The 26,067-nt window shown below is 38.1% G+C and overlaps 1 protein-coding gene across 2 annotated transcripts in view; it reads right to left on the bottom strand.

Annotated features, from left to right (window-relative positions):
- Window positions 1-26,065, bottom strand: part of COG5 (component of oligomeric golgi complex 5) — a 317,370-nt gene extending 291,305 nt beyond the window's left edge. For both annotated transcript variants that reach the window (XM_049642772.1, XM_049642771.1), the window contains exons 1-5: window positions 25,972-26,065; window positions 21,069-21,208; window positions 17,146-17,203; window positions 11,802-11,856; window positions 11,631-11,700 (exon numbers count right to left, since the gene is read on the bottom strand). In XM_049642772.1, coding sequence (XP_049498729.1) covers window positions 11,631-11,700; window positions 11,802-11,856; window positions 17,146-17,203; window positions 21,069-21,208; window positions 25,972-26,065 — 417 coding nt within the window. The remainder of the gene's footprint in view (window positions 1-11,630; window positions 11,701-11,801; window positions 11,857-17,145; window positions 17,204-21,068; window positions 21,209-25,971) is intronic.
- Between the last annotated feature and the right edge of the window lie 2 nt (window positions 26,066-26,067).

Raw genomic sequence — 26,067 nt, 5'->3', positions numbered from 1 at the left:
GGGCACAAGGGGGCACAAGGGGGCACAAGGGGGCACAAGGGGGCACACCGACTGAGCCACCCAGGTGCCCCTGATGTTTGCTTTATTAAAAAAGATGAGGAGCACCTGGGGAGCTCAGTGGGTTAAACATCCAACTTCAGCTCAGGTCATGATCTCATGGTTCATGAGTTCAAGACTCACATCGGGCTCTGTGCTGAAAGTGCAGAGCCTGCTTGGCATTCACGCATGCGTGCGCGCTCTCTCTCTCTCTCTCTCTCTCTGCCCCTTCCCTGCTCTTTCTCTATCTCAAAATAAATTAAAAAAAAAAAAAAAAGATGAAACATGGGAGTTTTCTATTTTCAGTATGGCAGACTCGATTGTTAGCTTACCACTGAAAACAACTAAAAATGTTATATGCCATGTAAAAATGTCTGAAAAGCATCTTAAAATGAGACTACAAATAGGAATACCAAGTTAAAGTGAAGCACAGGAGAATCCAGAGAGAAAAGAAGCAAATCTGCTTTTAATCTGAGAACATTTGCTAATCTTAGAAAACTACAACCTACAAGTGGTAGAGGGGCAGAGAGAGAGGGAGACAGAGACAGAATGTGAAGCAGGCTCCAGGCCCTGAGCTGTCAGCACAGAGCCCGACGCAGGGCTCCAACTCACAAATTATGAGATCATGACCTGAGCCAAAGTCGGATGCTTAACCAACTGAGCCACCCAGGCACCCCCATATCTTCTTTATATATTCACCAATTGATGGACATTTTCAGGATACGGACAGCCATATCCTGGCTATCGCAAATAATGTTACTAAAAACACAGGAGTGCAGGTATCCCTCTGAATTAACATTTTTGTATTCTTTGGGTAAATACCCAATAGTGCAATTGCTGAATTGTAGGGTTAATTCTATTTTTAATTTCTTAAGAATTCTCCATACTGTTTTCAACAGTGGCTGTACCCGTTTGCATTCCCACCAACACTGATGGTTACCAGAGGGGGTGGAGGTGGGAGGATGGGTTAAACAGACCATGGGGATTAACGAGTACACTTGTTGTGATGAGCACCAGTTAATGTATGGAATTGTTCAATCACTATAATGTATACCTGAAACTAATAAAACACTGTATAAAAATAAATAAGATGATTTAAAAAATGGCCAATAGGCACAATAAAAGATGCTCAATATCTTTAGTCAGTAGAGAAATTCAAATCAAAACAAGGTACCACTCCATACCCAATCAGATGGCTATATTAAAAAGAAAAGAAGTATTGGCAAGAAACAAAGAAATCGAAACTTTCATACATTGCTGGTAAGAATGGAAAATGGTACAGCTGCTTTGGAAAACAGTCTGGCATTCTTCAAAAAAAGTCTCTTTTTCCAGAGACTGAGATATAATTGACATATATTACTGTATAAGTTTAAGTTTGTACCATATTAATTTCATACATCAAAATGTTAAACAGAATTAGTGTATGACCTAGCATAAATATTCTCAAGTAAACACCCAAGATAATTGAAAAATTTCCACACAAAAACTTGTACAAAAATATTCATAACAGCTGTTACTCATCATAGTCAAAAAGCGGAAATAACCCAAATATTCATCAAGCAACAGGAAAACAAATTGAATGGATAAACAAAAATGCAGTATATGCATACAATGTAGTATTATTTGGTCATAAAAAGGAAAGAAGTATTGAAACATACTACAAGAGGAACCTTGAAAGCATTATGCTGAATGAAAGAAGCCAGACAAAAAAAATGCCACACAATGTATGATACATTTGTATGAAATGTCCACCACAGGCAACTCCATAGAGACATACGGCATATTAGAAAGTTGGTGGGGGAATAAGTAAGAGGGAGTGACTACTAATGGGCATCAAGTTTTTCTTTGGGGTAATGAAAATCTTTTGACGTTAGATGTGCTGATTGCACAACCCTGTGACTACAGTAAAAACTACTCATTTTACACTTAAAAATACAGTTTAAAGTGGTAAATTTTATAGCATATGACCTACAACTCAAAACTTTTTTCAGTTTTCAAAACTGAAAGTAACTTCTAACATGATGAGATGACAGGCTGGATTTACACTCCCATGGTGAACAACTAGAAAGCTGAACAAAATGCATGAAATCATTTTCAGACACTGAACAGACAGCACAGAACTATCATCCCCAGGATTAACAAAATCAATGAACTTGGGACAGTTGGCTGGCTCAGTCGGTGCAGCATGTGACTCTTGATCCAGAGGTTGTGGGTTTGAACCCCATGTTGGATACAGAAATTACTTAAAAATAAAATCTTTTAGGGGTACCTTGGTGGTTCAGTCAGTTGAGTGTCTGACTTCAGGTCAGGTCATGATCTCATGGTTCATGAGTTAGAGACCCACATCGGGATTGCTGCTGTCAGCCTGTCAGTACAGAGCCCGCTTTGGAGCCTCTGTCCTCCTCCCCCCCCCCCCCCCCCCGCCGCCCTTTCCCAGCTCACCCTCTCTCTCAAAAGAAAAAAAAAGAAAATGGTTTAGAAAAAGAAAAAAAGAAGAAGAAAATGAACTTAACTACCCTAGTTTACTGCTGAGAGACAATTTTCAGGCCCCAGCAAAGGGAAAGGAAAGAGAAACAACATGACGGTCTCTCTACAATGAGAAAACAGAGATGTGACTTCAGGAGAACCAAAAAGGCTAGAGTTTATGGACAGAAACTGGACAGGAAGGAGAGGTTGTGGATATCTGCAGAAGGACGGACTCAAGCACCAACATGTACATATGTAGGAGGAAACTCAGGGAAAGAATTACTGAAACACTTCACAGAGCCCACAGCATTAAGACCTAGCAGTGAATAATTAGGGCTAACATATAAACTAGTCCCGGACTAAAAGCTGCTCTGGACCTGCTCTAACAAAGAATTAAAACCAGTTCTCACTTACCAGGCAAGTGAATAAGTGAAAAAATAAAACCCATAACAAGAAGAAAGGTCAATCAATAATGATTGATGAAGAAATAATGAAGACTGAAATACTAAAATACCTATTCTAAATATACCTATATGTTCAGGGCACCTTGGTGGCTGAGTCCTGATTTCAGCTCAGGTCATGATTTCATGGTCCTGAGATCAAGCCCCATGTCAGGCTCTGCGCTGGGTGAGAAGCCTACTTAAGATTCTCTCTCCCCCACTATCTCTCAGAATGAATAAATATTAAAAAAAAATATTTTAATATACTCTGTATGTTCAAAAGAAAACAAACTTCATTATAGAAAGGAAAGATATAAAAAGACAAAAACATTAGAGATTAAAAAATACATTATGTAAAATAGAAAACACAGGATGGAAGTAACAACAGATTAGACATTTCAGAAAAACGTAAACTTAGAAATAATTTCAGGTATATTAAATACCAAAACATATGACACAGAGAAATATAGAAGATCTTCATGACCCCAGGGTAGGGAATGTTCTCTTAATCAAGACAGAAAAATACCCTAAAAGAAAAAAATGGTAAATTTTACTTCTATCCATCCAGATATTATCAATAAAGAAAAAAAAAACACAAAGGGATATTTGAAACATACAATAGAGGACACATCTCAGGTATTCAGCCTCTTTAGTAATTAATTCCCTGAAAAATGCACCGAAATATTGGCAAAAATTAGCAAGTCTGACAACAATAAATGTTGGCAATGATACAAACTAATACCAACTCAATACTGTCAGTGTGCAGGACAGAATTATGTGGGAAAATAGTTGGACTTTACATAATAAAGCTAAAGATCAAAAATCCTACAGCCCTAGCAATCCCATTCCTAGGATATACCTAGGCCAACAAGCATATGGAAAGATGCTCAACATCACTCATCATAGGAGAAATACAAATCAAAACCACTAAGAGATATCACCTCTTACCCACTAGCATGGCTGATATCAAAAGAACAGAAAATAACAAGCGCTGACAAAGATGTAGAAAAGTTGGAAACCTTGGGCACTACTGGTGGGAATGCAGAATGGTTTCAGCCACTAATGAAAACAGTATGGAGGATCCAAAAAATTTAAAAATAGAATTACCCATATGATCTGGTATCTCCCAAGCAACTCAAAGCAGGATGGATCTCAAGAGATATTTGCACACCCATGTTCACTGCAGCACTCTTCATAACAGCCAAGAGGGGAAGCAACCCTAATGTTGCTTCAATGGATTCATGAAAAAAGAAAATGTGGTATATCCATACAATAGAATATTATGCAGTCTTAAAGAAGGAAATCCTTCTTTAGTACGTGTACTCAAATACAGGTGAACCTCAAGGATATTATGCTAAATGAAATAAACCAAAAGGACAAATACTATATGCTCTGCTTATATGAAATAGCTAAATAGTCAAAATCATAGAGACAGAAAGCAGAAAGGTAGATGCCAATAAGGAAGACAGGAGGGAGAAAGAGAAATTCACACTTAGGGCATAAAGAGTTTCAGTTTTGTAAGATGAGAAAGTTCTGGAGGTCTGTTACACAACAATATGAATATGGTTAGCAGTACACTTAAAAATGATTAAGATGGGGTGCCTGGGTGGCTTGGCCAATTAACTGTCCAACTCTTGATTTCAGCTCAGGTCATGATCACCCGGTCATGAGATGGGGTCCCATGTCGGGCTCTGTGCTGACAGCATGGAGCCTGCTTGGCATTCTTTCTCTCCCCCCTCTCTGCCCCTCCCCTGCTCGCACTTTCTCTATCAAAATAAATGAACTTAAAGAAAAAATGTTTCCTGGACAGCAACTCTAACTTACCTGCAAAAATTAAAGATAATTTCAGACAAAAAAAAAAAAGTAACTATAGTTTATATATAGCTTAATGAAAAGCTTGAGTAAGATTTACATAGAAAGAAGCAATATTAGGAAGACAAAGAAATGTACAGTTACACATCAAATTTGGAGAGTTAGGGGGTAGGAAGTGGAGAAAATTTAGTTCCACACTTAGGTGAATTATAGCTCAATAAAGCTATAAAAAACTATGAGTCTGGGGTAAGGTACTGAGAAAGCTGGAAAATCAGGGGAGGTATAAAACAGAAAATGGAATTTAAGAGTTTAAGATTTCAGAGGTGAACTGTACAGTCATGGGGGTCAATGAAGATCATAACTGGAGTTAAGAAAGTCAAAGAAGAGTGAGGACAGAATGATGGATGGATGGGTGGATTACTATGGGTACTAAAGCTAGAAACTATCATATAAAGGCTTTCACTGAAAAGATAACTGAGCCAGGTCTGTCTTTAGTGAAGGAGGCTGACAGATATAAGTAATATGTAAGAAGGACAAGGGGAAATGGCTTGAGTTAATCCTTTTAATGCACACTTTCATTGCCATTCTCTGGATATGCCCTGCATGCCTCCACCTCCCATGCATTTGTTATATTCTTCTTTCTGACTATAATTCCTTACTCTCATCTTAGCCTACTCAAATCCTATCCTTTAAAACTCTCATCAATCCATTCATTCTTAAAGATTTACTTCAAAGCTCTCAACAACCTACTGCTCCTAAGCCCATCTCAAATACCATTTCTTAAGCATTAAACACATCATAAAGCAATCCAACTGCATATAATTTCTTTGTACTCTAAATACTTGTTTCTTTATTTTGGCATTTATGTAATTAGTATTTTATTAGGTCATTGTGTAGGGTTATCTTATTTCCTTTAACCATGATGTAAACTTTTTGAAAAGTACTTCCTCACCCTTCTTTGTATTCTCTGCCATAACTAACACAGTATCTCTCACATGAGATGTTCCCATGGCTTACTGGAAGATCAGGGCTCCTCAGTTATCAATCCATCATTATCTTATTTATGTTCTTTCAAACAATATTGCCATTAAGTCATACTATGTCTACTAACAATATAAAAAGAACATATTTTTTTAAAAAAACCTTCTTTATGCAATTTTCAAACACCTGTTCTATATAAAATGGCAATGAACAGAAAAATAGAATTTTTAAAAAATATAATTTAGTATAGTAACAAAACCAAATATTTTTTTAATGTTTGTTTTTGAGAGAGACAGAGAGGGAGAGACAGAGCATGAGTGGGGGAGAGGCAGAGAGAGAGGGAGACACAGAATCCAAAGCAGGCTCCAGGCTGTGACCTGCCAGCACAGAACCCAATACAGGGCTCAAACCTATAAACTGTGAGATCATGACCTGAGCCAAAGTCGAAAACTTAACTGACTGAGCCACCCAGGTGCCCCTATTTTTTTTTTATGTCTGTCTATTTTTGAGAACGAGAAAGAAAATGCAGGGGAAGGGCAGAGAGAGGAGACACAGGATCTGAAGCAGGCTCTACACCGACAGCAGACAGCCCGATGTGGGGCTTGAACTCACGGAAACGCGACATCATGACCTGAGCCAAACCCAGATGCTTAACCGACTGAGCCACCCAGGCTCCCCACAAAAACAAATATTTAAAGATAAGTTTAACAAAACTGAAACCAAAATGTGAGGCTGAAATTAAACAAGACCTACGTACATGTAGATATACCATATTCATGACATGGAAGATGCAATATTGTTAATACATCAATTCTCCCCAAACTGACCTACAGATATAATACATTTCCAGTCAAAATCCTAGCCATCTTTTTAGGGGCACTTGGGTGGTTCAGTTGGTTAAGTGTCAGAGTCTTGACATCAGCTCAAGTCATGATCTCATGGTTCATGAGATGAGCCCCACATTGGGGACTCGCTGACAGCATGGAGCTTGCTTGGGATTCTGTGTCTCCCTTTCTCTCTGCCCTTCCCCTGCTCTTTCTCTCTCTCTCTCTCAAAAATAAATAAACTTAAAAAAATATATTTAAAAATATCCTAAACAGGGGCGCCTGGGCGGCTCAGTTGGTTAAGCATTCGACTTCGGCTCAGGTCATGATCTCATAGTCTGCAGGTTCGAGCCCCATGTCAGGCTCTGTGCTGACAGCCCAGAGCCTGGAGCCTGCTTCAAACTCTGTGTCTCCCTCTCTCTCTGCCCCTCCTCCACTCTCACTCTGTCTCTCAAAAATAAACATTAAAAATAACTTAAAAATTTAAAAAATCATGAACAGCTTTTTAGTAGAAATTGATGAGCTGATTCTAAAGTTCAGATGGGATTGCAGATACTAAAATGGTATCCTTTTTTCAAGATCATTTGGCTGATAGAAGACTTACTAAAAAGCTTCAGTGATCAAGATAGTGTACAATTAATATAAAGGCAAAAAACTAGATCAACTAAGGAGAGTAAAGAGTCCAGAAATAATCCCACACATACAAAGTCAATTAAGTATTATGAAGGCAACAAAAAAACTGAACAGGGAAAGAAAAGCTGTTTTCAAGAAATGGTGCCAGCAATCCATAAAAGAAAATTTGATAATTTGGACCTGATCAAAATTTATAATTTTTCTGTTTCAAAAGACACCACTTAAAAATAAAAGTCAAGTCATAGCCTGGTAGAAATATTTATAAGTCATACACTGGGGAAAAAAAATATTGGCAAATCACATATGGTATCATAATATATAAAAGAGAAGCTCCTAACTGGGTATTTTTCCAAAGAAAACAAAACACTACTTCAAATATATTCACCCCATGTTCACTGGAGCATCATTTTCAATAGCCAAGTGTCCATCGATAGATGAATAAAGAAGAGGTAGTGTGCATACATACACACACAGATATTATGTAGCCATAAAAAGGAATGAGATCCTGACATTGGTAACAAGTTGGATAGACCTAGAGGGTAGTATGTTAAGTGAAATAATTCAAACAGAGAAAGACAAGTATCATATGATTTCAATTATATGTGGAATCTAAAAAACCAAAGAAACAGAAAAATCAGAAAAAGACCCATAAATACAGAGAAAAAACTGATGGTTGCCAGAGAAGAGAGGGCTGGGGGTATGGGCAAAATGGGCACACGGGACTGGGAGGTACAGGCTTCCTGTAATGGACTAAGTCACAGGGATGAAAGGTACAGCATAGAGAATATAGTTAGTGGTACTGTAATAGCATTGTATTGTGACAGATGGCAGCTGCCCTTGTAGTGAGCACAGCATAATGTATAGAGTTGTTGAATCACTATGTTGTACACCTGAAAGTAATGAAACATTGTGCATCAACTATTCAACAAAAAAAACTGTAACTTAACAAGATAAACAATCCAATTTTAAAATGCCTAAAAGATATTATAGACTGAATAAATTAAAGATATACTAATGACTAATAAGCACATGAAAAGATACCCAAATCATCATTTAAGAAATGTAAACTAAAATTATAATGAAATATCACTGTATTCGTGGGCTACTAGAAAGCCCATAATCAAAGAAGAGAAAATAACAAGTGTTGGTAAGGATGTGTAGACACTGGAGGATGCCTGGGTGGCTCAGTTAGTTAAGCACCTGACTTGGACTCAAGTCATGATCTTATGGTTCCTAAGTTCGATCCCCGCATGGGACTCTCTGCTGTCAGCACAGAGCCTACTTCGGATCCTCTGTCCCCTTGTCTGTCTGCTCCTCACCCACTCACACGTGCTCTCACTCTCCAAAAATAAACAAACAGTAAAAAAATAATTTAAAAAAAGGATGTGTCGACACTGGAACCCTCATATATTGCTGATGGGAATATAAAATAGTATAGGCACTTTGGAAAACAACATGGCAGTTCTTTAAAAAATTAAACTTACCATACAACCCATCAATTCCGTTTTTAGAAACCTACCTAAGAGAAATGAAAGCACAGGTCCACACAAATACATGTAAGCAAATGTTCATAGTAGCATTATTCAAAAGCCAGTAATGAGAAACAATCCAAATATCCATCAACTGGTGAGTAGATAAAGAAAATGTGCTAGCTCCATAAAATAGAACAGAATTCGGCAATTAAAAAAAAAGAATGGAGGGGCGCCTGGGTGGCTCAGTCAGTTAAGTGGCCAACTTCGGCTCAGGTCATGATCTCGTTGTCCGTGAGTTCGAGCCCCACGTCAGGCTCTGTGCTGACAGCTCAGAGCCTGAAGCCTGTTTCAGATTCTGTGTCTCCCTCTCTCTGACCCTCCCCTGTTCATGCTCTGTCTCTCCCTGTCTCAAAAATAAATAAAACGTTAAAGAAAAAAAAAAAAAGAATGGGGACACCTGGGTGGCTCAGTCGGTGGGGCATCCGACTTTGGCTCAGGTCATGATCTCACGGTTCATGAGTTTGAGCCCCGCATTGGGCTCTGTGCTGACAGCTTGGAGCCTACAGCCTACTTCAGATTGTGTCTCTCTCTCTCTCTCTGCCCCTCCCAGCTTACACTCTCTCTCTCTGAAAAATAAACATTAAAAAAAATTTAAAAAAAAAAAAAAAAGAATGAACTACTGACATTCTATGACACAGACGTACCTCAAAGGCATTATGCAAAGTGAATGAAGCCAGACACAAAAGACTATATCTTGTATAATTCCATTTAGATGAAATGACCAGAAAAGGCAAATCAATAGAGACATAAAATAGATTAGCAACACCTAGAACTGAGGGGTGGGAATAAGTACTGACAGCTGCAATAGACTTAAAATCTCGTCTTTTACAACAACATGGATGGAGCTAGAGTATAATGTTTAGAGAACTAAGTCAGAGAAAGACAAATGCCATGTGATTTCACTCATATGTGGAATATAAGAAACAAACAAGCAAAGGGAAAAAAAGAGAGAGGCAAACCAAGAACTAACTATAACTGTTAACTATAGAGAACAAACTGATGGCTACCAGAGGGGAGGAGGGTGGGGGGATGGGAGAAATAGGTGATGGGGATTAAAGAGTACACTTAACATGATGGGTGGGAAAAAAAACAAAATGATAAAAAAAAAAAAAAAATTCATGTGTTGAAATCCTAACCCCTCGGTGTGATAATATTAGCAAGTGAGGCCTTTGAGAGGTGATTAGGTCATGAAAGTGAACCCCTCATGAATGGGATTAGTGTCCTCATAAAAGGGACCCCAGAGATCTCTCTAGCCTTGTCTGCCATTTGAGGATACAATAGAAAATGACTATGTAATCATGATGAGTAACATATTTAATTGTTGAATCACTCAACAGTACACCTGAAACTAATAGAACACTGTATGTTAACTATTCTAAAATTAAAATTAAAGACAATTTAAAAAATTGAAAAAGAGGGGCGCCTGGGTGGCTCAGTCGGTTGAGCGTCCGGCTTCAACTCAGGTCATGATCTTGTGGTTTGCGGGTTCGAGCCCCGTGTCGGGCTCTGTGCTGACAGCTCGGAGCCTGGAGCCTGCTTGGGATTCTGTGTCTCCTCCTCTCTCTGCCCCTCCCATCCTCATGCTCTCTGTCTCTCAATAATAAATAAACATTAAAATTAAAAAAAAAAAAAAAAAAACTAAAAAATTGAAAAAGAAAAGAAAAGGACTATCTGCAGCCCAAAAGAGGGCCCTGTCCAGGACATGAGCAGCCTGGTACCCTGATTCAGACGTCCAGCCTCTAGAACTGTGAGAAAGAAATTTCTATAGTTCATAAACCACCTAGTCTATGATATTCCATTATGGTAGTCCAAATGAAAGAAGACAATGGAAAACAGGAGGGATCTTTCTGTGGTGGTGGAAATCTTCTAAAACTGCACTGTGGTATGACTGGCACATTCTATAAATTAGCAGACATTAAAACAGTTATTTTAACAGTATTCCATATGTCCAAAAGGTTAAGCAGATTAATGGAAAGTATAGAAAAGATCCAAATCAAACTTCTTGAGATTAAAACAAAAATGTCTGAAATGAAAAATACACTGAATGAGATTAGGGGTCGATCAAACAGTACAGAAGAAACAATCAGTGAACGTGAAGACAAAGCAATGGAAATTATCCAAAACAAAACACATGGGGTAAACATGAGTGGAAAAAAATGAACAGAGAATCCAGTTGTCTGTGAGACATCCCAAAGATACCTAATAGATTTGTAACTGTAATCCCAGAAGGAAAGGGGAGGAATAGAAAAAATATCTGGGGGGGCGCCTGGGTGGCTCAGTCAATTAAGCGGCCGACTTCGGCTCAGGTCATGATCTCTCGGTCCGTGAGTTCGAGCCCCGCGTCAGGCTCTGTGCTGACAGCTCAGAGCCTGGAGCCTGTTTCAGATTCTGTGTCTCCCTCTCTCTGACCCTCCCCTGTTCATGCTCTGTCTCTCCCTGTCTCAAAAATAAATAAGTGTTAAAAAAAAAAAAAAACATTAAAAAAAAAAAGAAAAAATATCTGGAAAAATAATGGCCATAAAAATAACAAAATTCTGGTCCAAAACTGAATTTCTCCTATAATACATAAGCACTCCTATTAGAACAACTTATAGGTATGGGTTCCTTACATTTGGCATAAATGCTGGGTTTCTTTCTGCTCTCTACTGAAAAAATAGTTGTGAATAAAAATAAAATATTAATAAATTAGTAAATGATTATACACTGTAGTATTAAGAATGAAAATAATTCACTTGAATAGGTTTTTATTTTTTAAATTGCCTATCTTATTTTAAAGCTCTTTAGTATTTCTCCCCTTTTCTCTCATATTCCCCTATTTCCTCAGAATTCGTTCTCTTGAAATGTGTTCACTTATATAAACAAAATCAATAATACAGAGTATTAAAAACTGAAAAGTGACAACCCACCTGAAGTCTTGCAAGTTGTGCAGTGCGGGCTACTATTTTATTGTACGGCTCCACAATTTTTGCTTTCATCCTAAAGGAAAAATAAAGAGAGGAGTAACAATAAAATCATCTTCAAATATCAATGGTTAAACTTCTTTCCCTTCCACTTGTTTACAAAATGAGCAACAGTACCTATCAACAGCTCCCTGTAAAGCACCAATTCTTGTCTGCATCATCTGAAGAACGCCTAGGAAAACACAATAATTTCCATTACTTTACAAAGTTCCAAGGGCTCCAATAGGGCAAAAGAATTATATTAAAAGAAAAAAATTCATACATACAGAAAAATTTCAATTTTTCCTGCCACCATCATAACCAATCAGTATCTTTTACCTGTACTATTGTTAAAGCCTCTATTCCCCCCCTTCGAATCCTTGTTCCACTAAATAAGTGTGACAAGGAATGCAGAGTGACTGTTTAAGGAGCACAGGGTTTTCCACTTGGGGTGATGAAAAAGTTCTGAAACTACACAGTAATGGCTGCACAACATCGTAAATGTAATTAATGCTGCTAAATTACATACTTTAAAATGGTGAAGTTTCGTGTTAATGTGCATTTTATCTATAACTACAAAAGAAGAAGACTAAGTGATCTTTAAAGGTGCAAATTGTATACAATATTCCCTGTTAAAACTTTTCCTTGGTCTCCCCTTTTCTCCCATGTCAAAACTGAAGTCCACAGCTTGGTTTACAAAGCCCTGTACTATCTGGAAATGGTGTACTTTCTCTCCAACATCCAACCCCACCCTCAAGTTCCTACTGGATAAACACCTACTGTTTGTCAAACCTCGCCCTAACAGGCACAAGTACTAAAAGATCCCCCATCTAACTTAGATTCTCTCGTTATTTTCTTCTACAGCATACATTTCCTTCATGGCACTAATCACATTAGGTAATTATATATCCGGCTGTATATCTGTTTAATGTTTTACTAACGATAAATTCCTGGGCATTAGGGAAAGTATACTTTTCATTCAGTACTGCATGACCTGAGCCTAATGCAGACTACTTCCGATGGCAATATTTGTTAAATTAATAATAAACTAGATAAATAATACACATGGACAGCAAGGACAGCATTGCCTTTAACTCTCAATATACACAAAGTAATAAAGAACTTTTTAACAAAACTGTAGAAATATTTTCATGAAGAAGGATCTTAAATTTTACTACTTTATGGACCTAAAAATAAGCTTTTCAATATTACAGTTTTAATTATGTTGAACTCCATTCTTTAAAACTCAGTTTCTACGTTTAGTTTTAAAACATAATATTCTAAATAAACCTAGGTACAGAATGCTGTCATGTATTAGATGAAGTAATACTAGAATAAGCATTACCAGCATACAAATATGCTTTAATATGGTTCGGTCCAACAGAATCCCATCTGGACCCGAGGATTCTCATTTTTCCGTTGGTTTTCTGTCTTACTGATCTTAAACCTCCAGGAATAAGCTGCCCTTGTTATCAACACTTCCTTATTCTCTCCACCACCCACTCTCCAACAGACTTTCATAATACTCGACCAAAACACATCTTATCAAGGTCACCAGAAATCTCCAACATGCCAAATTCTATTGTCAGTTCTGTCTTTATCTTGTCCCAATTCTCAGAAATTCACAACAGTTTTTTTTTTAATGTTTTATTTATTGTAGAGAGAGACAGAGCATGAGCAAGGGAGGGGCAGAGAGAGAGCGGGACACAGAATCCGAAGCAGGTTCCAGGCTCTGAGCTGTAAGCACAGAGCCCAACGCGGGGCTCGAACTCACAAGCAGTGAGATCATGACCTGAGCCAAAGTCGGATGCTTAACCGACTGAGCCACCCAGGCGCCCCAGAAATTCACAACACAGTTAAACCACTCCCTCCCTAAAACATTTCTTTTCTCTAGGCTTCCAAGTCATCACACTCCCTAGGTTTCTTCTTATTACATTAGCTGCTCCTACTCCTCCTCTGTTTGAGTTCTACTCCAAGATTTAATCCTCATTTTCTCTTCTCTATCTACATATCTCTTAGGGAATTCACCCAACCCCAATGTTTTAAATACTATCTATTCAATAAAATACCGATTTTATACACACATATCCATACATATGTACAAATGTCTACAGAGATTTTCTATCTGCATGTGTGTGCACACATATATATGTATACAGATGTATACATGCATATACATACACACATACACAAATATATATATGCAAATATACACACACATATACACAGTTATGTGTATACACACACACACACACACACACACACACACACACACACACACCTGGCCCCTCAACTTTCTTATGTCAAATTTAAGACGTCCAAGATAACTTCTGCCCTCCCCACCCTATCAAAGTCACAATCTTCTCCATTCTAACCCAGCTCAGTTACCCGTACCATCATCCATCCAATTTTTCAGACTAAAAAATAAGGAATCAAACTTGGTGACTTCTTTCCCTCAGCCCTTTCATCTCCCATCAATAAATTCTATCAGCTCTGCCCCCATTTTATCCCACCCACTTCCCTGTCTTTCCATCTACCACTCTAATCCAATGCGCCATCAACTCTACTCTTCTAGCATCTTCTAAATTGGTACCCCTGATTTTACTGTTACTTTCCTATAGAACCACCAGAGAAAACTTTTATAGCATTAATCTCATTACATCATGTCCCTAATAAAAACCCTCCAATGGTTTACTACTGCACTTAAAACGAAAATCAAAATTCCTTTCTAAGAACCTCACGTACGATTCTCTTCCCCACTCATTAAACTCCACTCATATGGGCCTTCTCTCTGCCCCTCGTACATCCCAAGCTCATTCTTACCTCCCCATTTATTCCTCTCTCAACTTTCAACACTCTTCTCCCCAGATTTGTATGTGGTGGTTGTTTCTATCATTCAAGGCTCAGTTCAAACATCATACTCTCAAAAGGGCCTTCCCTGACCATCCTTTTTTTTTTTTTTTAACGTTTATTTATTTTTGAGACAGAGAGAGACAGAGCATGAACAGGGGAGGGGCAGAGAGAGAGGGAGACACAGAATCTGAAACAGGCTCCAGGCTCTGAGCTGTCAGCACAGAGCCTGACGCGGGGCTCGAACCCATGGACCGTGAGATCATGACCTGAGCCGAAGTCGGACGCTTAACCGACCAAGCCACCCAGGCGCCCCCTGACCATCCTAATAAGGGACTCCCCTTCCTCCATACCGTCATCCATTTATTTTCTTTGTAGGACTTACAATTATCTGAATTTGTCTATTTTCTTTGTCTGCTTCTCCACATTAGAACATAAGTCCCATAAGAACAGTGACTTTGTCTGTTGTTCACAGGTGCCTGGTACCTAAACAAGTTCTAAATTACTGTTTGAGTGGACAAATGAATGAGGGAATGAGGGTATCTCTTTTTAATAAAATAGGGTTAATTAAATATACTTCTAAATTCCATAAGAACAAAGACTCTGTCAGAGCTGTCTGGAACCTAGCAAATTCTCAACTAATATTTCAATGAATAAATGAGGGGCACCTGAGTGGCTCAGCTGGTTAAGCAGCCGACTTCAGCTCAGGTCATGATCTCATGGTTTGTGAGTTCAAGCCCCGCATCAGGTTCTGAGCTGTCAAGCTCAGAGCCTAGTGCCTGCTTCAGGTTCTATGTCTCCCTCTCTCTCTGCCCCTCCCCTGCTCATGCTTTGTCTTGGTCTCTCAAAAAAATGAATAAATGCTAAAAAAAAAAAAAAAAAAAAAAAAAGTTTAATAAAAAAATAAATGATTAAATGAATGAAAAATGAATAAGAGGGGACTTTTAATAAAATAGGTTCAATAAATGTAATTCCAAACTACTTAGGTGGCAAAAATCTTCAATATTTGGGGGAAAAATTAGATGAAGTAGAAGTTGGTATAACACTTGTTTTCCAAAACATATCACACTTTTCAGCATCTCAACATTCTAATAGGTGTTTAGAAATACACATCATGCCAAAATGAATACTAATTCAGACTTTGACGTTTTATGTTCAAATAATCTGGAGAAGATTCTTAGATCATCACAGGAACTCCGAGAAGGCTGCCTTTGTACTTCAAACACTCATCTAATGGACAGTCATTCTAACTCAGTCTAACAGTATATTTTAAATGCTATAATCACTGAAAAGCTTTTTGGGGAAAACAAGCACATTATGGACCAAAATGCGTATAAGAATATAAGAAAAAGAAATACTTCTGCTGACAGGATTCATCTACACCTATATAGACTCACAATCAGTGTACTACCATGCCATTCTTACGGGTTTTACAAATGAAAAAAATCATTTACCACTTATTTTTTAAAAATCACCATTAATACAGGATATTATTTATTTGCTTCCAGAAACACCTAAAATGAGATTAAAAATAATTTCTAATAGTAAGTGGTCAGTACTTAGAGCTTCTTAGCTTTCCCAAGAACATAGTCTGATATCTATCTTAAATATTCAAGCAACAAACTATTATTCCCCCAAATACTAAGTTCTTCATCATGACGTCTGGGAAACAATGTACCTACTGACAGTAAGTGAATACCTCTGAGTTCATAAGCAGCACTGGGGGAAGCATTAAATATTGTATCACAAAAAAACACATCCTTCCTCCTCAAGAGTTCAATCAACATAGGGAAAATCACCTAGTTTTCTTTTGATGTGCAATGATTAATAATACTAATCACGAGTGACAATGTAAAACGTGATTATTAACATTCCATACTTTGTGCACCTGGGACTCTTGATCTTGGGATCGTTTGAGTTTTATGCTAAATGTGGAGATTACTTAAATAAACAAATTTAAGGAAAATTCCATATTTATAAGATGTAGTTTAATTCAATCAAGAGAGGAGGAAAATTCACAAAAGACTTGGCCAATCAAAAATAGTAAGACTTATAAAAATAAAAATTCCCTGTTATTATTATTCTATTATGCTTGCACTGAAAAGAGTTTCAAAGAAAGCCAAATATAAGGAAAGCATTCAAGCCTACTTCTACTATTACTTACTCTGGTGGTATTGATGTTTTTGTTAATTAACAATTTTCTAACTGTGAATTTTATTAGAGGCACTAAATATGTGCCAGGAATTGTTCTAAGCATTTTTCTAACTCACTTCATCCTCAAAATAACACCATGTAGGTACATATTAATACTCCTCCTTTACGGATAAAAGTGAAGCACACAAAGGTGAAATAACTTGTCCATGGTCACACATTTATTAAGTGCCAAAGCAAGGTTTTGAACTCAGTTTAACTCCGAGGTCAGCAAAGTTTTATTAAAGTTTTGTTGGAACACGCCACATTCATTTTCATATTATCTGGCTGCTCTCACTCCAGAAGAGCAGAGTTCAGTAGTTGCAACAGAGGGGGTATGGCCTGCAAAGTCTCAAACATTTACTATCTGACCCTTAACAATAAAAGTTTGCTAACCCCTGGTCTAGCTCAATCTAATTTATAGTACTTAATGGAAACATACCTTCCAAAGACTCAATCCCAGTTGCTTGTGCTAATAAATCTTCATGTCTTGCAACAACCTGAAAATCAAGAATTTGCTCTAAGTATTAGGTATTTTTCTTTGTAACCACAATGTAGAATTAAAGGTCTCCCTTCATATAGGAAGGCCCAAACACTAACCCAAAAGAATAAAATACAGATTAAAAGGAGTGTTTGAAAGGAGTTATTAGCAGACACACAAACATGCTTATAGTTTGATACAAAGCCAAAAAGACACAACCTTTTCACCAGTCCTTTTCTTTCCTAATGGGAAGTACAAATAGAGCTGTGCCAAAATTGAAAAACAAAACAAAACAAAACCTATTCTTGCCATGCTATTATATGCTTTCCCTGTAAAGAATGTTTTCAAACATTAGGTTCTCTTAGTTACGGTTGTTTTTTTTTTAAGGTTCTCTTAATTCTTGAACTTAATTCAGCATCATCAAGACCACATTCTTTTTTTAATTTAAAAAAAATTTTTTTTTAATGTTTATTCACTTTTCAAGAGACAGAGAAAGACATAGTGCAAGCCAGGGAGGGGCAGAGAGAGAGAGGGAGACACAGAATCTGAATCTGAGCTGTCAGCACAGAGCCTGACACAGGGCTTGAACTCACAGACCGCAAGATCATGACCTGAGCTAAAGTCGGTTGCTTAACCGACTGAGCCACCCAGGTGCCCCAAGACCACATTCTAATCGGAAAAGATAACGTGGAGTCACTACCCACCTATCCCTGAACATTTCTCTGCTTTCAGTTTCCGAAGGTCACAGAAAACCCTCTTCCTTGCACATGACTGATATTTTTATGAAATTTAAGGCAGTGTGAACCATCACATGAAAAAACCAAAAAGGTTAAGAGTTAAAAGCCACATGCAAGAGATTCCTAGAAACATTAAGAAATCCTTCATCTCTAGAATAATGCAAGAATCCTTACCATTTTGTACCTTTTCAATTCCAATGAATAAGAAGATCCATAAGAAGGCTGTAAACTGAAGCTCCTAGTCAGCAAAAATTCATTCACTGGAACCCCTATATTGTCCTCCATTTTGTCCTGCTTCAGTTATCACTGTTTTCTATCATGTCCCTTTCTATCACATGCTTCTGAAATTACTTTCGGTCTCCTACATCTCTTAAGATTGCCAGAATATGTCTGAATTTTCCCCCAGTCCACTGATAGGGCCATCAATGTGTCGTCCATCCTAACAAGACTAATTTTAATTCTCCACTCTTCTTTTTCCTGTGTGAAAAATACTATACTTTCAGAAACTCCTCTGCCGCCAGCTGGATGAATTTCCAAGAGAGCTGAGAGACAGAAAAGAAAGGAAAGCTACTTTCCTGTTACTGTTTCAGCTAGTAATAAGCAAGGTCCTGAGACCTGAGAATTTAGAGACATTTGGAATAGCCACATCAATCATTCCAAAATTTCATCACCAGATACCTACAGGTGGAATTTTAGCACTGGCATGGGAGTGCCAGGCCTTTGCATTGCATCTATGAAGGTAGATCCTTCAACTCAGTCCACCGGCTGATTTCATAATCGTCTAATTCTCCGTATTAAACATTTTCCTGCTTTACATAACTAGAGTGGTTTCTGTGTCCTATCCTAAGCCCCAACGAGTACGTACTTCACCACATCTACTGTTAATCATCTCAGTGGTATTTTAAATTTTTTTATGGGTTTAGTTAGAATTATCCCAATTTTGCTTCTGCAGAAAAACAATTACAGCAGGTTCAGATGTCATACTAGTATTCTACTTCATATCCCAAACTACTATCAGTGTAACCTGCCCCCTCTAAGAGATGTTAAATACATTTTTAGTTTTTTGTTGATTCCTGCAGAGAAGGTACTACATGCAAGGAACAAAGAAAATACCAACCATATTACTCAGCCACAAGAAGAATGAAATCTTGCCATTTGCAACTATGTGGATGCAGCCAGACAGTATTATGCCAAGCGAACCAAGTCAGTCAGAGAAAGACAAATACCATATGATGTCACTCATATGTGGAATTTAAGGAACAAAATAGATGAACATGGGGGTAGAGGGGGAAGAGAGGCAAACCAGGAAACAGACTCTTAACTAGAGAGAAAAAACTGAGACTTCCTGGAAGGGAAGAGGGTGGGGGGATGGGCTAAACAGGTGATGGGTATTAATGAGTGTACCTGTGATGAGCACTGGGTGTTGTAACTGATGAATCACTAAATTCTACACCTGAAACTAATATTACGCTGTATGTTAACTAACTGGAATTTAAATAAAAATTTGGGAAAAAAAGTACCAACCACAAAAAAGAAGAATTTCAGGCACTCTTACAAAAAGCCATCCCTGAGAACTCTAGGCGGAGTTAAGTGCATTCTCCCCTGCTTTTATGAAAGCTTTGTACTACTCGAAACAAAACAGGCATCATTTGCCTGTTACTGTTTCTGTCTGTATCTGCTACTGGTCTGTGAGTCTTTGGAGAGCTGAGAAATATGTTCACTTTTCTGTCTCCACAGCCTAATGCAAATCCTGACAATTTAAAGTGTTTTATAGGGGCGCCTGGGTGGCTCAGTTGGTTAAGTGGCCGACTTCGGCTCAGGTCATGATCTCGCAGTCTGTGAGTTCGAGCCCCGAGTCAGGCTCTGTGCTGATAGCTCAGAGCCTGGAGCCTGCTTCTGTTTCTGTGTCTCCCTCTCTCTCTCTCTCTCTCTCTCTGCCCCTCCCCCATTTGCACTCTGTCTCTCTCTGCCTTTCAAAAATGAATAAATGTTTTAAAAAAGTGTTTTATAAATATTTGTCAATAAATTTTGAACTCCAATTATATAATCAAAGTTAAAATGACCTTAAAAGTCATCTCAGTCCTGAGTAGTCCTAACTACTCTTAATTGATAAAGTACAACACAAAAAATTTAAGTGAACATGTTTCATGCTACACGAGATCTAAGTTTCCTGGTAAACAGTCCATTTATTCACGTACTTGTTCATTCATTTAAATATTTATTAAGTGCCTACTCAACAAACAAAAACCAACAACTAGGCAGTATACCATAAACCCCCTATAAAAATTACAGAATTGTAAAAGAGAAAGGAACCTTCAAGATCTACTAGAATCTCTTCCTCCTTATTCATTCCAACCCATTTAATAGATTTTCTTTTTAAAAGAAAAACTCACGGGGCACCTTGGCAGCTCAGTTGGCTGAGCATCTGACTCCAGCTCAGGTCATGATCTCTCATGGGTTAGAGCCCTGTGCTGAGAGCTCAGAGCCTGGAGCCTGCTTCAGATTCTGCGTCTCTCTCTCCCTCTCTCTCTCTCTCTCTCTCTCTCTCTCTCTCTCTCTCTCTCTGCGCCCCTCCCCAACTCACGCTCTGTGTCTCTCTCTCAAAAATAAACATTAAAAAAAAAATTTTTTTTTAAAGCAAAACTCAAAGACATTAAGTGATCTAAAAGGGAACCTATCTCCTGAGATTAGAACCTATCTCCTAATTCCCCATTTTGTGTTTTATCTACCAGAAGTTTATCACCTTTCTGTAATTTCAGCATAATGGTACACTTTGTGTTCATAAAGTGGGAACTGTCTATGTGAACACCCAATTTTTCCTACTCACACTGTTCTACTCCCATAATTCCATTTTCTATTATTTTTATCAAATGCTTCCTATTTTTGCCCACCTATATTCATTGCACATCAGTTAAGGTGGTGAAAACAAAGTAGGAACAAAAGCTTTTGGAGAGGGGGATATGTTGGTTTTTCAACTAACAAAAAGTAGTTTACAGAAAACTTTTCAAACACATGCTTCAAAAAAGAAGCCACACTGGTTACGTCATACATCTGTTCATTTAAATATGCAGTTAGATTAAATAATAAAAAGATTACAAAATGATAAATTATCACTTTTGGCTGAATGATCCAGAAGATTGGAAATACCTGTAAGTGTAGTTCTTTATCCAACTGACTAATTCCTTGGGCAAGTTTTGCTAGTTGTTCAGCAATTACAGCTTGATGAATAGACTGGGAAGTATAAGTCTTCACATCAAAGTCTTCATTTAAAAAATCACTGTAACACTCTAGGGGAAAAAATAAGGAAAAGTCTTTATTAATTATACCGCACTAAAGCACGGATATTAGACAACAGAACAATTACACCCACAGATAACATACACCAAGAACTGGTGTAAACACTTCTGTTGTAAATGAGGAGGGGGAAGCAACAACAGAAGAGAGTGGAAATACTGGTGGAGAGCATACTGTGCCATACAATGACCTCAGCACTTTAAACATGTTAACTCATTCAATCCTCACACAACCCTGTTGGAACCATCATTTCCCTCATTTCACAGACGAAGAGACAGGTAAAGAAGGGGCATGCAACTTGTCCAACTTGTCTGAGATTTGTATCCGGGCAGTCTAGTTGCACAGCCCACACTCTGAACCACGACATTACACTGCTAAAAGTTAACTTTTATCAGGGAGTTGGAAGGAAAATATGAAGTAGAAGATTAAAAATTAACTACAAACTACAGCCTTTAATGCAAGAAAACAAGGTCACCAACAACGACAACAGGAAAATTTACCACATTTGATATTTATGGCCTCCGATATCTCTAAATCTATGCACAAATATTATCATAATACAGTGGATCTGGAATTTTAATAGAAATTGGCAAATACAAACTTACAGGTATCACTGAAATTAAGGATTTATGAGCAAAATAAGTAAATGGAAAAAGAGACTATATTCAAAACAAATGCTTCATCAACAGGAAAAAGAAGTGATACTAGATGTTAAGAAGATATCTTTCTGTAGTGAAACTCAAAACTGGAAATAATTAGGAGTTAAAAATAATTATGTAGAAGTAAGCTCAGTGTAGATATAAAACTGCTGTCTTCCACTCATATAGTGGATATAAGACTACCCTGACAGAGATTATAAAATTAGCCAAAAGAACAGAGTCCTTACAAGAAAGCTTCAATTGTCTATTTCCACTCTAACGTATGCTCCATGAGGGCAAGGGCTTTGTTTTGTTTACTACCACATCCTTAGAGTCTGAACAATGCATGATACGTGGTTGGATTCTGGTAGAAGGAATGACTTTATATTTCAGTTGGAAGTATTATTCTGCAAAATGCAAAGACTCTTTCTTGACTACTCTCAGAGAAAAGCTGCTACTTTTGCCTTAATTCTGGGAACCCCATTTCCTTCCAGTTTGCCAAGTAGTTTTCGGAATTAAGGATCCTGCTAGGCAGCAAAGTGGAGAAAGCTACTCCGATAAAGAGTGACGGTTTAGAGTCAACAAATGCCACAGCGTTATTTTGAGAAATAAGGGGAATGCTGACTTCAGTGTGTCTCGAGCACATGGTGGGAAAGAATGAGAGAGTCAAGGTTCCAAAGGAAGGTTGGGGGCAGTTAAAAAAGACTGGTAACATCTCTAAAATGTTCAGACCATATCCCATTGAGGTAAAAGATAAGAAAGAGCACTGTCAGCTCTGTTTTAGTTTCCAGCAGCAGTATGGAGGGTGATTGAAAGGGATTAGTCACACAGCAGTGTACTGGAGCTGGCTCAGACCAGCCCCTTTAAGAGCCAATTATTAAATTTTCAGGAATTGTGTGAGCCAGCAGACATCACAGGTATCTGAAAACTGACCATGGTGAGAGTATTTATACCATGGAAATTGGCATACACTACAAAACCAGGGCTTCCCCTCTTTTACCAGAAAGCTGGTTTACCAGCTCACTCGTGTATTACATGAGTAACACATGCTCTATTAGAGTTACAGAGGCCAGTAAGATGCTGTGTTAACAGCCCAAGAGACATGATGAAGGCCTAAGACAATGGCAATAAAAACGTCAATAAAGTAACTAATTTGACAAATATTCAGACACTATAATGTGTGAGACTTAGTGACAAGCTGAAGACGGGTGATTAGGTAGAGCAAGAAGTAAAAGGATGATTCCCAAGATTCTCAGCCAAGTAACTGACATACGGAATTCAGCTGTGCATTAAGCTGGACCACTAGCCATCTTTGTGTAAAGACAAAAATGAACATAATACTGCCTTCAAGGAACTCACAATCTATATGGGAAACAAGCACAAATCTAACCACATACAATTAATGTGAAGATTAAAGGGGTTAAAAAAAAAAAGTACTTTCACTTTTTCACATATAGCACCTGAACTATTTGTTCATATTTAACTTTTTGTATGTAAAACTAGTCATGCCTGTTCACCATCAAGATAGAAATGTCCAGTAGACAATAATTCTATAGCTGAGAAATAAGAATCATGTGTATTTGTATGCATCCATATTAATTCTGAAACCATGAAAAAAAAAAAACCCAGATGGTTTAGAATAAATTTTAGAATGCACAAAAAAAGGGAAATGGAGAAGACTGAGTTAGAAGCCAGGAAAACACCAAAAATTTGGAAGTAGATGGAGAAAATGAAAGCAATCAAAGGGACTAAGGAGCATTCAAAGAGAAAGAAAAACAAGGAAGAATGGCAAAGGATGGTTTAGAGAGAGTGGAAAGTAGTGTCAAAGACCTTAAAAACATAAAATACAGCAAAAGCTGAGTACTGGCCACTGGACTTGTCCTTCAGGAGAAAAGTCATATAATGCTTCTCTTTTATAGCTATCTCATTCCTACAGGAGGCACATCAGAAACACCCCAGAAATTATTCAAACTATGCATCTGCTCACCAATCCTATCAATCTTATCCTCTACCACTGGCAGATTCTTTACATAATCAAGCACTGTTATGGACAGAAAATGTTTAATGTTTTAGTAATGTTGAAGAGAATGGATGGAGTGAACCACTGAATTAGGAGCACATTGAAGAAGACAAGCAACTAAATGAACCTGGAAAAAAGAACCCTTAAAGAATTAGGAATTTTTTTTAAAGCATAGAACTCACAAGTCACATGACAAGTATTTAAAGAAAAGAGTCAAACCCTTTTTAAAAGTTTAAGTAAGATAGGACCAAAGTGTCCATTTGCTATATTCACAAGGAGGTAATCAGAGACCTTGGCAAAGAGATTTCAATGGCATAGAATGAGGGTGACTGGGTCTTTGAAGAGACAGGAAAAAAAATCCAGAGCACAGGAAGGAGGACTGTCCTCAGAAGCAGAAATTCCACTTGTACTGTAACTGGAAATACAAGGGGAAAAGAAAGGACAGTTACAAGGTTAGGTTTAATGGCAAGAAATGGAGGAAGCTCACATCTGATGGATGATCTTTCGTTCAGGGAAGTTTAAAGACATCTGTTGAACTTGAAAGAAGAGGTTTGAAAGGCTAAGATTTAAATAATCACTGTGGAAGATGGAAAAAATAACTAAATAGGACAATACAGAAGGCAAAATTAAGGACTATTTACCCTTTAAAAACTGATTACAATTCCAGAATGCATCCTACTGAAATATATACCTATGCCTGATATGTGTTGTTTCTTCCACTTCTTCACCTGGCGAAGTTCTATTTATACTTCAAAACCAATTCCATCTAGAAAGCCTTTCCTGACACTCCCCTAACCACTCCCAGTTATCCTCCTCTTCTGCATTGTTTGACTTTATACACAATTCTGCTACCCTAAAAACACTACATTATAATGCTTAACTTTATAGCTTTACAAGACTATTTCCCCTACTAAAATGGTAAGCTGCTTGAGGGGGGGAATTGCACGTATGTTAGAAGTTCAAAACGTGGTTGAACGGAATTTAAGATACAATGATATATTGGACAGAGATCCTAACCTAGAGAATCTAACACATCCTAATTCAGAAAACCACCTCCTTAGTAAGTTTTGACAAAAGTATATAAATTTTCAGAAGTAATTAAGGACAATAATAAAATATACAACACGCAGAGAAAAACAATAATTTAGGCTGTTCATTCGTTTATAACCTACTTTGGCTTATTGTGATGTTCAATTAAAAATACTTATTTTGCACCTACTGTATGAAAGGTACTGTTTCTAACACGGTGGAATATAAAAAGTGGTTCTACAATGCTGTAGAAGAGGATAAGTATACAAATTATTTTAATACAGGGTAGAACGTGAAGGCCATTAGGGAAGAAAATTAAGAACAGATGAGGAAGGGTCTTAGACATTTGAATTTTATTCTAAAGAGTAAGAAACTTGCGGCGTGTTAACTGAATTAAAACAATTTAATGTGCCTCTCAAACGCACTATATTTATTTCCCGGGGTCTTCTCCTGTCCAAAACTATCAATGAATTTCTATATTCAATACATATGGTTAATCCCAGCCTGAACTAATGCTCTGAACTCTCCCCCGTGTATGGTTATGGACAAATGCCTTGTAAAAAACAAACAAGCCTGCAAGTGAGCCACCTGTGTCATCCAAGAATTTGTTAAAGGATGCTTCCGACACTACTTAAAAAGGAGGCCCTCTGACATTAAAAGCTGTCCTCTATCTGTTCTAGGTCTTTCACTTTTCCTGGGATCCAACGCTTCCTCCTTTCATCAAGAATTGCGGCAGCAGCCAGTAGCTATCAACCTGGGTCACCGGAGTACGGCAGGGTCCCAGGACTTCAGGGAAACCTCGGGCTCATGAAGGGTAGAGTTGAAATGAGAAGCAACCAGAAACCAGGAGTCCCTTGGACACCCGGAAGGGAAGGGGACAGCAAGTCTGTGGAAACACAGGTTTGCGAGGCTATACCACCCAGACGCCAGGGGGCCGGGCGGGGGGGAGTGGTCACGTCGAGACCGGAAAACTTTCTGCAAAGCGACGGGTTGAGTCCACCACCCGGGCCCAGATGCGGAGCAGGACAGTCCCCTAGCCCCACCACCCAGCGAGACCCAGACTCCTTACCGTCCTGCAAAAGCTCCCGGACTGTCGCTGCCGCCGCCCCAGAGCTCAGAACCCCTTGGCCAGCCACAGCGACGCCGCCGTCACCACCTTCCATGT

Source organism: Panthera uncia, chromosome A2 (assembly GCF_023721935.1).
Source record: "Panthera uncia isolate 11264 chromosome A2, Puncia_PCG_1.0, whole genome shotgun sequence".
NCBI classification, from domain to species: domain Eukaryota; kingdom Metazoa; phylum Chordata; class Mammalia; order Carnivora; family Felidae; genus Panthera; species Panthera uncia.
This window is presented reverse-complemented; position numbering and strand designations above follow the sequence as displayed.